Genomic DNA, 17,032 nt, shown 5'->3' with positions numbered 1-17,032 from the left:
GTGTGTGCGCGCGCGCGCGCGCACGCGCGCGCACTAGCAGAGTGTGTGCTGAAGCTGGGGGGCCTTTAATTGTCCAGGTAAAGTGGGAGAATGTAAAATGATATAGTAAAGTGGAGCCAAACTTCAATTTTTCTATTTTTACCATAAAACGTGTAAATCACCTTGTGCTCCTTAAAGTTAGGTGCCAATTATAGGACAATTGGAGAACTGTCATACATTAGACTATAAGTGCTACTTTTCAAAGTAATTCTACCAAAAAGAAATGCAGAACAAGCTGAAAGTGCTTAATGTCACAGAAAGTTACAAATCAAAGCAACATTCCAGACCAAATACTTTAGTACTTTAGATTATAGGGATTTGTTTGTTTCGACTACTATGTGATTTACAGAAATATATATAAATATGTGTAAATACATTTCCATGAACAATAAAAAAATTTATACCTTCCCAACACACAAATGAAAAAATAGCCATAGGAAAACTTGATATAATCCGAAAATAAAGTCCCTTTTGAACATGTCATTTAAGAAATATCCTAAAGGAACAGTATAAATATATACTAATGTCACTTTACTTGAAATCACAAGGATAAAGATTTTAAATGCAAGACTGAAAACCCTGATCCTGCATGAAAGACCTGTATGGAAAATCTGGCAGATATGCTCACTGCTCAAGTTATTGCCATAAGAAATAAACCTACACCTGACATTCCCTCTTATGGAAAACAATCAAAAGGTGTTTAGAAAATTTTTTGAAAAAAGAAAGAAAAAAAAAGCTGAAAGATGTTGGTGTGGCACGCACCTTCTGTATCATCGCGCATTTGCTCCACCAAATCTGTCAAATCCTCCCAAGAGTCTTTGCAAACGGCAAAAAGAAAGGAAAAGAAAGATAAAGTGTCATGCAAGCCAAGAAAGAAAAGTGCTATTAAAAACAAGGTTTTAAAAGGGATAACTGAAAGGGAGATTCCTAGAACTCTTTCCACTTAACCCACAGATTAACAGTGAAAAGGGCTGGGAACACATCCAGGGAGGAATATGACATCAACTAAGCAGAGGAATCAACTCTATCGAATATATTTCAAAGTTAAGATTAATAATTTCAAACTTTCTAATAAAAAGAAACAATGATTAACGTGCAGTTTTTTTTTCCACTGAAAATCAAGATTAGGCTTTTTGTATCCTAAGTGTACACAAAGTTGACCTCAGCCAACATTTATTTTGATCACTTCAGTGAATCTGAAAAATATGTAGAATATTTTTTAGACTCAGGAAAAATACCATAATGCAAACAAGTGACTTTTCTTAAAATAACCAAAGAAAAATCAAAATACCTTTCCCAATGCCCTCCACCCACAGTTTTCCTTCTCCAAAACAAAAATAAAGGAAAAGATGCTGCTTTGAAGACTGACAAAATAAATCACTTGCAATTCAATAAAAACAAATATTTGTTCAGTTAAAAGTATAATACTCTCTCCTCTTATTATAAATTCAATGTTACTGTACAGAGTGATCCATGTGAAGCAAAGGACAACAAAAAATGTGAATATTACAAATATAATAGATACTTCTATGTCTTAAATATGTAACATCACTATCTGTTTTAAGATAAATTTTGAGAACCTAAAGAGAAGTTTAAAAAACTTTATTAGATTCATCCTTTATTAGACTCTGAAACTATTATATTACACACAACTTCAATATTTATACTTAAACTCACAAAATCATGAAAATTTCACGTGTAAATATGCCGCAAATAAAGGGAAGTTCTGAGGATGAAGCATAACAAAAATGAGAAAATGGGTCAAGAATACTTTGTTGATAAACTTTCCTTCTTAAGAAACTTATTACAGAAACCAGTATAGGTTCTGAAGCAGTAATTTGAAATCATCACCTAGGAAAATAATTTATCATTTGTCCTACTCTTCTACTAGTTTACTATATTATCAATGAAATTAAATGGGTTAAATTTTAGTTCTGATGTGGTATAATGATTTTCAAGTGGACTGCAAGGATACATTCTAGTGTTAAATATATGATGTTATCCTACAAAGATGTGCAAAAAAGATAAATATATAAAAGTTAAAATTTAAATTTAGAAAAGAGGGAAGCAGATGGCCATCTAATGATGTGATATGTGATTAAAGTAGAACTTTTAAAAACTCGATATGTAGAGATTATTGGTTAGGTCAGACACCGAGGGCAGTAAATATAAAATGAGTTCAAATAACCTATACCCTATTAAACTTGTATTGTCTCTCAATTCAAATGTCTAGAATTTAATAATTTGTAAAACCAAGCACAGGAGTACAGGACAGAGAACTAGGATTAAATTCCTAACTTTTCAAAATCTCAAGAAAGTCATTGTATAAAGGGAGGTAGGAAAGCATGAAAGTTCAAAGAACAGACTCAAGAGCCAGAAGTCTGGCTCGCATCCCAGCTCCACCCCTTACTGGCTCTAAGACTTTGATCCAGGTACTTCATTCCTTTTTCTTCAGCCAGTTTCCTCATCTATAAAACAGGGAAAAGAACAGCTATCTTATAGCATTACTGTGAGAAGTAAAAGAGTAAACACAGGTCCCAAATCCTCTATCTGAATATTTTCTGGCCAAATGTATTTTGAAATTCAGAATATATATCTTTTTAATTTTAGAAAGGTGCAATGGTACAACCTGAGGGCCACAAACATACAGAACTGGCAGGGCCTGGGGCACAATCAAACATATTAATATTTCTATAGAAAATAAATGAATATTCAAATTAAATAGGCTAAATAAAGACCATAAATAGCCTCTAGTAAATTCAGGCCATGTTTTAGCACCAAATAAATTCGGGCAATTTTACAAAAAATGCTTTTGGTTTTCAGAACTTTTTTGGATTTTGTAATCATTGATCTGTATCTGCAAACACTCAGAAAGTGCCTCATAACAGAGAAAGCACAATTAGCTACTATTGTTTTATAATAAATCAGTGTTAAAATACATTATATACAGATATATCTGCACATATAATTTTCGGGTATATTCCTCTAACAATGTTACAGATTTATATTTATATGTAGGGTTATAATTCACAGGAATGTACTCTTTTTAATATCACACTGGTTTGCTCTATAGACTTGCTATGTATGTAACCTTGTGAAAGTCAGTAAGGTGACCATTCCTATTTTAGTCTATTTTCTTAAACTAGAAACTATATATCATCTAATAAAATAAAAGTCTACCTTATTAAAGCAAAAAATAACGATCCTCCAAGTTTTTGCAAAGAGCTCTAGAAAGTGAATTCCTAAGCAGGAATGGGAGGTGAGTACAAAGGACCTCTCCGACTTTCCGCTTGGCATGTCCCATCTAGAACACTTTTCTGTTCCAACCAGATATTTTGTTTTTGTTTTTAAAACAAAATTTAAAGTTATGAGTGCCAGAGCAATGGAATCAATTTAAAAGAGCCTTCCTCCTCAGAAAGGTACTCTTTGTCTCTTTCCCAGAACATTCATTTTTCTAGGAATAATACTTGTTGCCTTGAACATGTTTTGCCTGGTCTAAAAAACTGTATTAACTTTAATCTGTATCATTATAATACCTATTCACAAATTGCAGAGAGAAGTAATCTAAAGGCTTGGTAGTTGATATGGAAGATAGGTCTGGATTAAAATTCTGCTATAGGTAATGCATAATTTAGAGTTGTATTAATCAGAATTGTGCCAGATGTGCACTATAAATGTTAAATCAACCAGTAAAGGGGCGCTTCCAAAGTTACCGTGGTGAGGCAGTTAGCCTCACTTCCCACTCAGTGCACTGACTCACAAAGAAAGGAGTGCTTGGCTTAGAAAAGCCAAGTGGACTGTCACTGTGTGTGGTGTCATGTAACTGGTAATGAAACAAAGGACCACAATTTCACTCCAAACGCTTAGATTAAATGGTTAAAAATGCTGTACTTAACACACTATGTAATCTTATTTTTAAGGTGCATATGAAGAGACATTTTTTAAAGCCAAAAGATAAGAGAAAAGGTTGGAACTGTGTAAGGGCCTCAAATTAGAAAAGCTTAGCTTATCTGAGGTTCACTCAACCATTTTCTTGGCTATCATTCTGTTTCTCATCTAAGAATAAATAAATCAGTAGACTAATTTACGTAGCTCTGGAAATATATAATTAGGTTATACTGCAAAATATTTGTTCTTACAGTCAGTACATGGTGATTCAATGATGACAGCACTGTCATCTGGTAGAAAGGGCCAAAGCTCTGACATTTAGACAGACGGGAAGTGAGGCTACTGCTTTAACAAGGGCCTCTCTGGCCCTGCCTAATTACTTCTTTTTTCTTTGGTTGAAAGAACTGGAAGTGCCTTTCTTCCTGAGAAGTAACACTTGAATGGGCTCAAAATGCCTCTCCATTGTTTATTTACAGAAGGTTGTGAAATCTCTCTTCTTCTTGATTTATTCCTTCTGCAGGAGTATTACTATAGACAACAGAGTTAGTCAAATTTAGAGACAAATGTAACCAGGTTACATTGTCTCCTTGAGGATAGGTATCTTTTATTTAGAGTGCTACTTTTTAAAAGTTTATTAGTTTCTTGGGAGAAAGCCTCCCTGAAGTCTCAATGTACTGACCACAAATAACTCTTTAAAGGACTATTGTGAAACTAAAAGCTAATGAATTTAAAGTACTTAGCACATCACACTCAATGTCAACTTTACATTTACAAGAAACCAATCTGTGCCCTATATTCTGATGTGGCTACACACTGGATTCCTCTATTTGCCATAATTATTCAAAGAAAACACAGAGGGGATGGAATTAAAAAAAAAACTAAATTAAATATTGAACGCGGGGGAAAAAAAAAACAAGTCAAAGTAAGCAGACCAAATGACAAATTTAACAGCTGAAGTGCTGTTAAACTAACAATAATATAATTAGCTTGGTAACATAATGATCGAAATTAACAAAAGAACTGTCAAGCTAATTTAAAAAAATGCTAAGTAATAAATCAGTAATTTATTCCAAGTTCTAATAAACCAGTAATTTAGTCCAAGGTCTATCTTCTCCCCTCAGTATAGTAAAAACAAAAACATCAGCAAAGAACTACAAATGGTCCTGGAAAAAGTAACACTAAATTACTGTGATGTATAAGAAATACCTATTTGGTCTCTGTCCCCAGTCCCTGACAAAAAGGCTCCTTAAACCCTTGTAAATACCTAAGTGATAAGAGCACTAGGAGCATCTTTTGTTTTAATGAGGCAACTCTAGGTGAGCTCTTGAATGGTTCCCGGATGGGGGCTGGTCCCCAGAAAGCTGAAGCCAAAATTAGCGGCTTTGAATTTTCAACCCTTCTCCCCAATTCTCTAGAGAGTAAGGCTGGTAAAGCGAGAGGATGCCTCCATAAAATCTCAATAGCACAGAGTCTGAAAACTTTCAGGTTGGTGAACACATCCAACATACCGAGAAGGTGACTCCGTGGGGACAGACGCTCCTTCACTTGCGACCTTCCCAGACATAGGCGTATGTACCTCTTCATCTGGCTGTTCATCTGCACCCTTTATCATATCCTTTAAAAACTGGCAAGTTATGTGTTTCCCTGAGCTTTGCGAGCTGTTCTAACGAACAATTGAATTCAAGGGGGAAGATGTCAATGGAAAGCTTTGATTTGCAGTGAAGTCAGACAAAATTGAGTAACCTGGGGACTTATTACTTTCGATTGGCATTTGAAGTGTGGGTAGGTGGGGGCGGGAGTGCAGTCTTGTGGGACTGAGCCCTTAACCTGTGAGATGAGATGCTATCTCCAGATAGAGTCAGAACTGAGTTAAACTGCAAGACATCCAGCGGGTATGGCAGAATTGCTTAGTGTTGGAAAAGCTCTGACATATTTGGTGACCAAAGTATAAGAAGTCTATTGTTCTGTGTGAAAGTAAAGGAGAAAGACATAGATGAACTGTAGATTTTTCAACACAATTATCAAACCTGAGCCATTTAATATTTACTGAGTACGTATGGTGAGCAAAGGACTTTACTAAGGCAGTTAGTACAGTTAGTTTGTACAGAAGATGCAAAGATGAAAGATCCGAAGACACTGACCTTAGGAAAACTAAGTAACTATAACATAAGGTCAAAGGGATTGGTGTTAGAAAGATAAGACAGAATAGATTCCTAAGTTAAGTAAGCAGATAAAGTAGATTCCTAAGTAAGGGGAGCAGCTAGGTGACACTGGAAGGCTAGGGAGGACAGAGCCTGATGGTGAGTGAGGGGATGAGAAAAGAATGCCTCCCCACACTGGTAGACCTTTTGTCCTTTCGCCTGAATGGCTGCAATGGCAGAGACAAGGTCTCTGATAAACCTCAACTGGGAAGCTGCTGGCATAGGACTAGACACTGCGGGATTCTCAGATGAAATGTAGTACTTCTCACATACACTCGAGAAAGAAAAAAGAAATCCCAACCAGCCTTTTCTTCCCAGAAAGCAAACTCTAATAACCTTAGAAAAGCAGGAAATTTCTCATTGTATATTACCAGTAAAACTTATTTTCTTCTTCTTAGGACATTGTCACTAGCTTAAAGAAAAAAAGATAAAATAGTATCATGCAATTTACAGTTGCTGAATCAACTGTTCTAAAAAAACCGCAACTTTTTCCTTTGGAAAGTTTGGATTTTAATACAGAGTGAGAAACTACAACCAAGTGCAGCACAAAAGAATGAATTGCAAAAGAAGTGGCCAATAAGAAACTTCATGATGCCATGCTATTAAATTGGTTTAAATGTTCATGGCAGCTTGGAAATGTGTATGAAAAATTAAAATATATTAATTTTTACCTAGAAATTCTACTTCTTAAAGTGAAAATTAGTAAAGGTTCAAGTTATAAACATGATGTAGCAAAACTGTGTACATCTGTAATAAGGGAGTCAAAGAAATTATGGCATATCCAAACAGCTGAAGACATTGAGCTGATAGAGATTTCTATTTACTGATGTGGAAAGATACTGCAGAGGAAAACAGGCAAGTCACATAACACAGGTATGGTATGACTTTATGTGGAGAAAATGGTGTGAACTTATAAGTGAACTCTGTATATATATATTTTAAAAAAGAGAATCTAGTTACTAAAATTGATCAGTGGTTATCAATGTGATAGAATTTTTGATGAATTAATACTATTTTATATTTTATACTTTTTTGTATTCTGTAACCCCTATAATTATTTAACTAGAAAAATAAGTTTTCATTAAAACACGTATGCATAAAAACAGTAAATATATTTTCTTAAAAAAATTATTTTCAATACACTGACATGTACCTTTTATTTTGTGAATATTATGATGAAAAACCAATAATTATTTAGAAGCCATTTGGCGACAGGTCTACTTCACTGTTCCTCTATACTTAGGCTTCTAAGCTCAACAAATCCTTCTAATACATTCTCTGAAAAAATTCAAATACCAAAACCTACAAGGGAAAAGATTTTAATATTTATCCCTCTGTAGTCAAAAGCACTTTGTAGCAGTCACAGTCAGTTGGTTGGAGGGTTTGGAGGAACCACAATAGAAAATTGTGCCCCATTATATTTTCCACCCCTCCCCCTTAAAAAGGAGGCACCACCAACAAAACAAAAAATACAGAACCACAACTGAAAAACAGAGAATATGGTGGCGCTCTCAAATGACAGCACTTGCTTTCTCTCCAGCCAGGTCTCACAGGAACCCGGGTTTAGGAATCTGATAACCTGAATTCCAATCTGAGCTCCATCACCGAGCAGTAGTTATCTATCAGGTACAACATCTACCTCTGGAAAATGATAAATGTGTGAGTGATTAGTTTAGGACAAATGACCTTTGGTGCTGAAGACAATAACCCAAAGAAGAGTTAAGGTGAACTCTATTAGGAAAGGCACATATTAAAGATTAAAGTAAAAGCTCTGCTCTAAGAAATCCAGAAAAGACTCACCAATAGAGGGGAAAGACAGTAAAGAACTGTTATTAATGACAGTGCACTAAATCGGACACCAGCGCAGGAGTATTAATGAGTTGGGAATAAACTGAAAGTAGACCTGAAATGGGAAGGAAAAAGCTGACTTTAGAGAAAGGACATTACAGTCGGCTCAGAGGCATATAACTCTTGTGGGCTTAAATACAGACTGGGGTACAAGTGCTACTCTGATATTTCTCCCCCAGTTTTAAGATTTTATAATATCCCAGAGGCAGTGGGTAAAACTTACCTTGTTTAGCCAGGCTATTCACAGGGCAGAGCAACAAGAAGGGATGAACCTTGTCCAAAGAACTTTGCCCAGTAGGCGTCTACAACCTTCTTACTTTGAGAAGTTCATCAAGACTGCCTTGTGTAGACCTAATTGCAACTTGGAGAACCTGATGATGTAAATCTGAGGCTAACCGGGCTGATGGAAACAGCTGTTCCAGTAATCTAACCAAGGGCAGATGACAAAAGGAGACAGGCCATATCAAAAGCAAAGAACGATAATATAATTCCGTGAAGAAAAATATCCTAACCACTCAGGTTTGTTTTCTGAACACTTAGAAAAGGAATAAATGCTGTATCAAATGCATGATAAGGGTCACCTTTGCACTACATGCAGCATTTAGAAAGCTTAGATTACAAAGCATGGCAGCAAGTAAACAAAGGCCTGTGTTCTGGAAAAATTCAAAACATCTACTACAAATATACAAATATTATATTGGAAACTGAATCCAAAGCAGTGGCTCTACTTTTAAGTGACTGCTTCTGATCAGAGATGTATGAAACTCTGCCATGGAAGGTACACAACAAATATGAGTCAGATGAACAGATGATTGCACACCTATAGTTTTCATAAAGCTTTCTTCTTTAAAAAAACTGCATTTTCCTGATTATATATTAATATATACTCTTGGAGAATATTTGAAAGACAAAGAAATATGAAGAATATCATAAAATCACCTGCAGTTTCACTGCCCAGAAATAATCACTTTTTACATTTTTGTTACATTTCCCTTTACTTGTGTGTATGTGTATCTATATTTATAACAAATTATGATCATAGTGTATATGTGGCTCGGGAGACAGCTTTTAAAACTTATTACATTCTAAACAATACCCTCTGTCATTAAATATTCTTCCATAACACTACTTTTAGTGCTTATTTTAGAGATGTTCTACAATTTATTAAACAATTTTCCTGTTAGGCTGTTTAAGCTTTTAAGGTTTGCTACGATAAATCATAATGCTATGATAAATATACATATGCAATCTTTTTGCCTATCTCTCTGATTATTTCCTTAGGATTGATGTCTGGTATAATCGCTGAGAATTAATTTTTTAGGATTCTTGATTAGCACTGCTCAGGGTTATTTCCAACAAGGCTATTCCAATGTCTACCCTAGTAGCAAAGCTCTTGCCCAAGTGTTCTCATACTTTCATCAGCACTAAATTTTAAAATGGATATTTTAAACAACAATAAATTATATTGTATTAAAACTTCTATTTTCTCAATAAGATACACTTGAGTCTGGAAGATAAATGATTAAAAAAGGAAAATTTAAAAACAGAAACCATAAATTATGTTCAATAGAGGGAAGATATTTCAATAATCTTTTCTTCTAAAATGAATTATAGTCTGGGGTTCTGGGGCATTACTGAGATCACTTAAAGTATGTTGGTATCTATAATAAACACTACTGTGAGGATTTCTGAAGGATGTAAAAGAGGAATTATGTAGATTAAATAAGTCTCTGGGGAATGATTCCAAGTACACTCAATCAAGGACACAGACAGTACCCAATGAGTCACGAGATGTGGGTTTTGGATTGTTAGAGAAGGCCTTGTGGAGGAAGGGAGTCAAAGGTCCTTTCCCTCTCCTGATTTAATGTCAGCACGAAGAATCTCAAGAGGAAATAACATAACAACAAGAATAATCAGAGTTTTGGTGAAGTACAAAATCAATACCCTGGCTGGAATAGGTGAGTATTGAAAAGGAGTTTGAAAAAACATTGGATAAATAAGATCACCCTGAAGAAGGGCATAGGAATGCTTGGCTAAAGAGTAAGGATTCCACGTAGTTACTACTTCAAACAATCCATAATCATGAACATTACCGCTATCACAAATGGCTTTTCACATCGTTTTGTACATCTACTTGAGAAACATTTTAAATTTACCACATAAAAGGGCTGCCTGCCAGCCAGGTCAGTTTCAATAATGTGCCATTTTTGCTGTTTGGCAGTACGTGTACAACTATGTAAATATTTTCACGCTCTTTATGAGTAGAAAGAGGAAAAGAAAAACAAGTGGATGATAAAAAGCTAAGGTCTCCAATTAATTGATGGCAATCACGAGTGCTGTGTTCAATTGTATACAAAACTGCTGCAAATATGTCACCAGCGACTAGGAAGAAAACGTCCCTTATCACATAAATTGTCAGACTTATGTTCACTGAATTCTGGTAAGTGCTATATTGCAGGGTGAACCGTGTTTGAATCCTGGCTCTACAACTTACTATATCCTCAAATGTCAATTTGAGCATTATATGCTTATAATTTTCCTAGCAGAATACATATTCATCATCAAAAAGATAAGGGAAGGTTCACACATAAAAATAAGTGAAAAATAGGAAGACTAATCAAATAATTTGTTACAGACAATATTAATGTTAACAGTTGTTTTATTCTTCTGTAAATTGGGAGAAATGATTATTATTAAGTCTTATATGATTTAATATATCCTTATTTTATTAAAGTATAGTAATAAATGCACAAACATAATGAACTTATTAACTGTCAAAACACTTCAGATTTTGAAACATTCCACAGAGGCTCGCTCACTGCGTTGCACCGTAGGACCGAGCATAGTGTGGGGCATAAATTATAAGTGGGATATTTAAACGTATGTTGGATAAAGGGCCAGGGGTCTGATCATATAATAAAAACTGCATGTTTTTGCATTACTTTTTTTTCTTTGGTGTTTCTAATGAACACTAGGGATTCCTCCCTCCGAAAAAAGAAGCAGCGATATAAGATTTTACATGTGATTTGTAGAACCATGGATCCCAGAATTAGAAGCCCTGCACTAGACTGTAGTGAATTCTTGCTGTGAAGTTTCTTGATAAACAGCCATTTGGCTTCCCCCGCCGAAATGCCCATTGGGATGTGCACTTTTTTTTCATGAAAACATATGCAGTTCCCAGACAGGATGGATTTATACTAGCACGCAGTGATATTAATGAGTAAAAGGTACCTTAGTAAATGTCATTGGAGTTACCTCAGCACCAGACACTTCCCATAGTTGCTGAATAACAAACACTTTCCATTTCATCTTTAGGGGATTTTTCCTTGCTTACATCAGTATAGTATTCCCTATTGAATGAAAAAACCTGATCCCAAACCTGCATCCATCTGTCCTATGGGAAATGTGATCACTCCAATGCTATATAACTTTGAATTCCATGTCCCAGTTCTTAAGAAACAGGGTTGTCCTTTGGCAACTAAGTAGTTCACACTTATTTTATAGTAGTCTCTGACATCTTTGTTTTCATTTCTTTACCTTGACAGTGAACTCACTGAGGGCAAGACCTGTCTGTTTTAGTCCTGATAACTGGACTTTGCATCAAGGAATGCCCAATAAATATCTGACCAACTGACAGACTAAAACATATTTGTGTGTGTAGTACAGTACTACACACTAGTATGATACAGATGTTTCATATAAGCTATCTTTTTGTATATTACAGTATAAATGCCAGATATCCTAAATGGACACTCAAGCAAAATGCAACTACCTGGGGGAAACTGTAGTTATGTAATAACAGCATGGACAAAGTCTGCCATCACACAGTTCTCTAAGTAACCCTAAAATCAGACTTGAGCAAGGGTTCTTTTCAACGTGTCTGTCCAATATATCATTTCTTCATAGTCTTTCTATTATCTGTATTTGAGAAGGAAGTTTTCTAAGTCAAAATATTAATTTCAAAGCTTATAGTTGTCTTCGTAACCAAATGGTATATTTTATTTAATTAAACTGATCATCTTGCATCATCTCTCAATATCATTCCCCATTTTTAAAAGAAGATTAACAGGAAAACAAGTATTTCTTCAGAACTGAGTTTTATTTTTAACCAATTACTTTCTTGTTTACAAAGGTCTAAGAAAAGACCTCTAAAACATGAATTTAAGCTACTAACGTTCATTTTTAGTCTGTCTGGTAAACAACTAGTTTTAACTGTTCCAGAAAGTTTGATATAAAAACAGAAATACACATTAAAATGATAATACATTTAAGAATGTGGCTTAAACTGCTGCAATTCAAACTACTGCTCCATGAATCACTATTACACCAGTAACTAATGTTTATAGGGTGCTTTATCTTAATTATCTCATTTAATCCTAACGTCCTATCAGGTGGGTAGTAGCACCCCTAACTACTTGCTACTCCCCATCTCAGCCAGCTCACTATGCACTGTGTGAAATGCCTTCGCCATATCTGCTTGGTGATCACCTAGTCACCGCACAGAGTCCAGCCCAAGTCTCACCTACTGGATGAAGCCTTTCTGAACCTTCCCCTCTCCTGTGGAATCGATCCTAGGCTCTTGTCTTTAGGGAAATCTATTTACAATCAAGATTTGTAGATTTGCTCCTGGTTTTTAAAAAAAGTATATTTAAAAAAAAAAAAGATCACCTCCTTGACCACCAATAAACATTAAAATAAAGAAGTGAATGTTTTTATTCCCACGTATTTAAGGGTTAACACAGAAATTCTGGGCCCAGGCCTACACTGTGGGCTGCACAGTGAAGGGAAGAAACACTGTTTTCAGAAAAGTTGGAAACCACAAAGCTTCTAGTGCTGAGACTACATCATCTATGTTACCTGTACATTACACTTTTGCCCACTTTCTCTTGTGGAGTCCGGGGTCCCAGTGCAAGATTTGTGTGGGCAGATGTCTTTCCCTCTGTGGATCAGCAAGAAGTATTCTGTGATACTCCTGTGTATCCAGGCACCAGGTGCTCCATTTTGTCAATAAAGTGAGATTCACATTATCATTGGTCTGGTGACCACCACTTAAATGCTGGCAGCTAAATTAAACCTCGCACTTGTCATTGGTATTAATATTGAAGCAGACATTTCCTGGGTTCAAATAACTGTTTATACATCCAGAATTAGCTGGTGGAGCAAGGAAATAAAAGCCCTGTAAAGCACTATCGGGTTTCCTAGATCATTAAACCTACAGATGCTTTCCTGAACCTGGGCTTTCCTCTACTATTTCCATCGATAACTATTTGAAAATCTTGCTTCTTTTGCCAAATTTAAGGCAAAACTCCAAGATTCTCTATTTTCCTCTGCATCCCTATAGTTGATTCTAAAGTGTTGGGAACTTCCTATTTGTCTGTTTTCCTTAATCAAAGAATACACCACTTACAGGTGAGGTTGCAGCCCTCATACATTTTGTCACAAATTTCTCCAGAATTCAAATAACACTGCTACAAGTGTTTACATGAACCAAATAGCTCAACTGTGCTCACTCATACGAATCTTCCTCAAAAAACAAATATATATTCAAGGTACTAAAATTATTCTAAACTATTTTTGAGACACTGATACACTGGATTTTATAATTAAGGGAATATTTCATATTGCATGACTTTCAAAATGGATGGGAATATTTTTTAAAACAAAATATTCACTGTGAGGCATTTGCTAAGACTTCTTGGTAGCCTTCTAAAAATGTATTTTTCATCCTTAAAGGCTGTTTTAAACAGTACTGTCACTGAATGAAATTTCAGCTGATGTCTTCTAACCCTGTGCATATTCTGAAACTTAGAGAGCCAAAGGAAGTGTCCAGCAGACAAACCAATTGTTCAAAGATACAGAGGGTCTTAAAAACTACTTAACCATTACTCTTAAAAACATACCCCAAATGACTGATTTGTGTTCTGTGATGTTAACCCTCTCTCAAGGCTAAGTCTAACTGGGAAAATAAAATCCTTATCAGATAAAATGGGTGAAATCTGAGTCATGGTAAGATTGCAAGGCAAGGTCAAGGGCAAGGAATCACTTTTCCTAATGCAATCTGCTATGTGCAATTCATCTTCTGCCCTCTGTCTTGCAGATAAGCCTAAACATCAGGTAGATGTTTATGAAGAATTTCTCCTCATATGTGAGCATTTCCGTCTTCATTATTTTAATGGTACAGAATAAACCACTAGCTAAGAGGCCACTACCACATATAAAACAATTTAGAGCTATGACTCAAATTAATTATCTTCCTTATGGTACTGAGTTAGAACTAAGGGGTAGAAGCTGAAGACTCCTCACAATTTAGAAATGGTTCTGGGAGAAAGTTACAAGTCAAGAGACCACAAAGGTCTCAAAGGTACTGACAGTGGAAATTTCAAATGGGTCATCATAGTTACCACAAATAACTTACAAAAAAGCAATGGCCAATAGATTCCATGGGTAGAGATTATTGTATTAATCATGTTTCAATTTTTCAGGCATTATGTTTTTCATAAAAAAATCCATACTCGTTAAATAACCACTGAATGTAAAACTGCTTTCTTACCTAATAATTGATATTATTAAAAAACAATAATTGTTTGACCAAAGATTTTTCTAGATATCATAGCCTGTTTAACATATATCCTCATGACAGGATATCCCTCAAGTGTTTAATTGTATCATGTACAACCTATAATAATAAGTAATGCTGTTTTAACTTTGATTAAGAGTCACTGTGATTTCTGTAATAGTTTAAGTATATAATTAAAATTAATAGCTTTTTCAATATAGATTAGGGTCAGATGTGATAAGTGACCTCAAATATTCTCTTTAGAGGATTAAAGACAAAGAACTCTAAACAAGCACTAGGATCTTTTAAAAGGATACCTCAAAAGGCAGGGAAAAATATTTTTCCCAGTAGAGAAGGGGAACTGGGTGGTAGGCAAGGATGAAAGGTTTTCAGAGTTGTTAACAATTTAGACCTTCCCAGTCTGTCGTAATAATGAGGATACTGTGAGATACTAGTGGACAGGGTCTGACCATACCTTCATGGGTAGGCTCTGGGTCAGGCGTAAGTGAGATGTCATCCAGCTCTCGCAGGCAGAGCCATTCTCCATCCATAGACACTCGGAATTTGCAAAGGTAGATGGTCTCCATGGCAGCCTGTGTGATCTTGTCAGTGGTGGGGGTTGGCATATCGGTCGGAGGCGTCAGAGCAGACATGATGACTCAGCTGGGACCACAACACACACACACCCACACACACACACACACACACAAACACGCACTCCACAAAAATAAATAAAACCTCCTCACCAAAAAACCCCAAATCCAAAGCTCTGGAACAAAGCTCTCAAGAAAAGGGGTGGGGGAGTTTTAAAAAAACAAACAAACAAACAAAAAAAAAACAAGGAAAAATACCTTATGGTTTAAGAATCAACTGTTCAAGATAAACAATTCTATGCTATCTTTTCTCATAAACAGTTCCTACCACATAGCAAAATAAGATAATGCTTGTCTTCTCCCAGCTTCTCTTTTATCTTCCCTTCCCAACCCCCTTCTTTTTCAGCTGAGCTATATAGGCTTTAAATCCTACACAGTCGATGCCACCTTAGTGGGCTATAAAAAACTGGCCTCTGCATGAATAAGTGAAAAATCCTCCTTCTTGGTGCAGAAAAAAATTACAAAAGGAAAAAAATATGAAAGAAATATAAACCAATATTTTCAATTTAGCTTTATAAAAATCCTGAACTGCCGAAATCACTTCCAGGATCTGCTCAGATGAGCCGGGATGCTGAGTTCTAATAGGATTGGTTGTGCGCAGTAAGCAGGGTGTTGACCAAAATGGCTGACTAATGAACTGAACTGAAAATTCAGGCTCATGTGACCAGCTGCTCTGAACAGTAAGGCAAGCAATTCCCAGGATGCTTTATAGATGCTGCTGATGCAGGGGGAGCAATTAGGCTGCTCGATCGCATCCTGCACAACCCACTTCCAGACTGTGCTAGTCAAACTGTGATCAGACATAACACAATGCACATATCTGCATCAATTCCTCTCACTTTGAGATAAAAGAGCTGGATAACAAGAGGACAATTAACACTAGGTAATACTCCATAGCAAAGATGATAAAAGAGGCAGCTAGATTAATTTAAGAAGCACATAATTTACTTCCATCTTTTATCCTTATATACCTAGCTATTAAAATCCTTTACTCTGCTAAAGGTGTTGTAAGAAAAGCTAAAGTAGATTTTCTTTAAATATCATACTTTTGGGCATGTATAATTTTCTTCTCCAAGTACAAAGACCTGCCCTTTTACACTGAAGAGAAATGAAAGAAAAAACCCTGAAGTTAAAAAAGTGAAAACAGACACACGGACCAATGGAAAAGAATTGAGAGCCCAGAAATAAACCCATAGTTATATGGGCAAATAATTTTTGACAAAAGAGCTAAAAACATTCAATGGAGAAAAGAAAGCCTCTTTAATAAATGGTACTGGGAAAACTGGAAAGTCATATGCAAAAGAATGAAACTAGATTGCTATTTGTCATTATATACAAAAATTAACTTGAAATGGATCAAAGACCTAAATATAAGACCTGAAACAATAAAATACATAGAAGAAAACAGAGGCACCAAACTTATGGACCTTGGTCTTAGAGAGGATTTTATGAGTTTGACCTCAAAGGCAAGGGCAGTAAAAGCAAAAATAAATGAATGGAGCTATATCAATCTAAAAAGCTTTTGCACAGCAAAAGAAACCATCAACAACAAAAAAGCAACCAACTAAATGAGAGAAGATATTTGCAAACATCTCCTATACAGGGTTAATATCCAAAATATATAAAGAACCCATACAACTCAACAACAACAAAACAATCCAATTAAAAAATGGGCGGAGGACCTGAACAGACACTTCTCCCAAGCAGACATACAAATGGCCAACCAATATATGAAAGATGCTCAACATCACTAGCTATTAGGGAAATGCAAATCAAAACCATGAGATACGACCTCATACTTGTTATACTGGTTATTATTAACAAGACAAGTAATAACAACTATTGGA

The 17,032-nt window shown here is 35.6% G+C and overlaps 1 protein-coding gene across 9 annotated transcripts in view; it reads right to left on the bottom strand.

The window, feature by feature from the left end:
• Positions 1-17,032, bottom strand: part of RUFY3 (RUN and FYVE domain containing 3) — a 68,104-nt gene that overhangs the window by 38,553 nt on the left and 12,519 nt on the right. For 2 of the 9 annotated variants that reach the window (XM_039845380.1, XM_039845384.1), the window contains exon 1: positions 802-850. The exons of 5 other annotated variants lie outside the window; for them this stretch is intronic. In XM_039845380.1, coding sequence (XP_039701314.1) covers positions 802-820 — 19 coding nt within the window. In that variant the 5' untranslated portion in view covers positions 821-850. Of the gene's footprint in view, positions 1-801; positions 851-15,007; positions 16,349-17,032 lie in introns of those variants that run through there. 2 more of the 9 variants (XM_039845379.1, XM_039845383.1) reach the window with 2 other exon arrangements.

This window comes from Pteropus medius, unplaced genomic scaffold (genome assembly GCF_902729225.1).
Source record: "Pteropus medius unplaced genomic scaffold, Ma_sr-lr_union100, whole genome shotgun sequence".
Lineage (NCBI taxonomy): Eukaryota > Metazoa > Chordata > Mammalia > Chiroptera > Pteropodidae > Pteropus > Pteropus medius.
The sequence above is the reverse complement of the archived record's forward strand: the minus strand, read 5'-3'. Positions and strand labels throughout refer to the sequence as shown.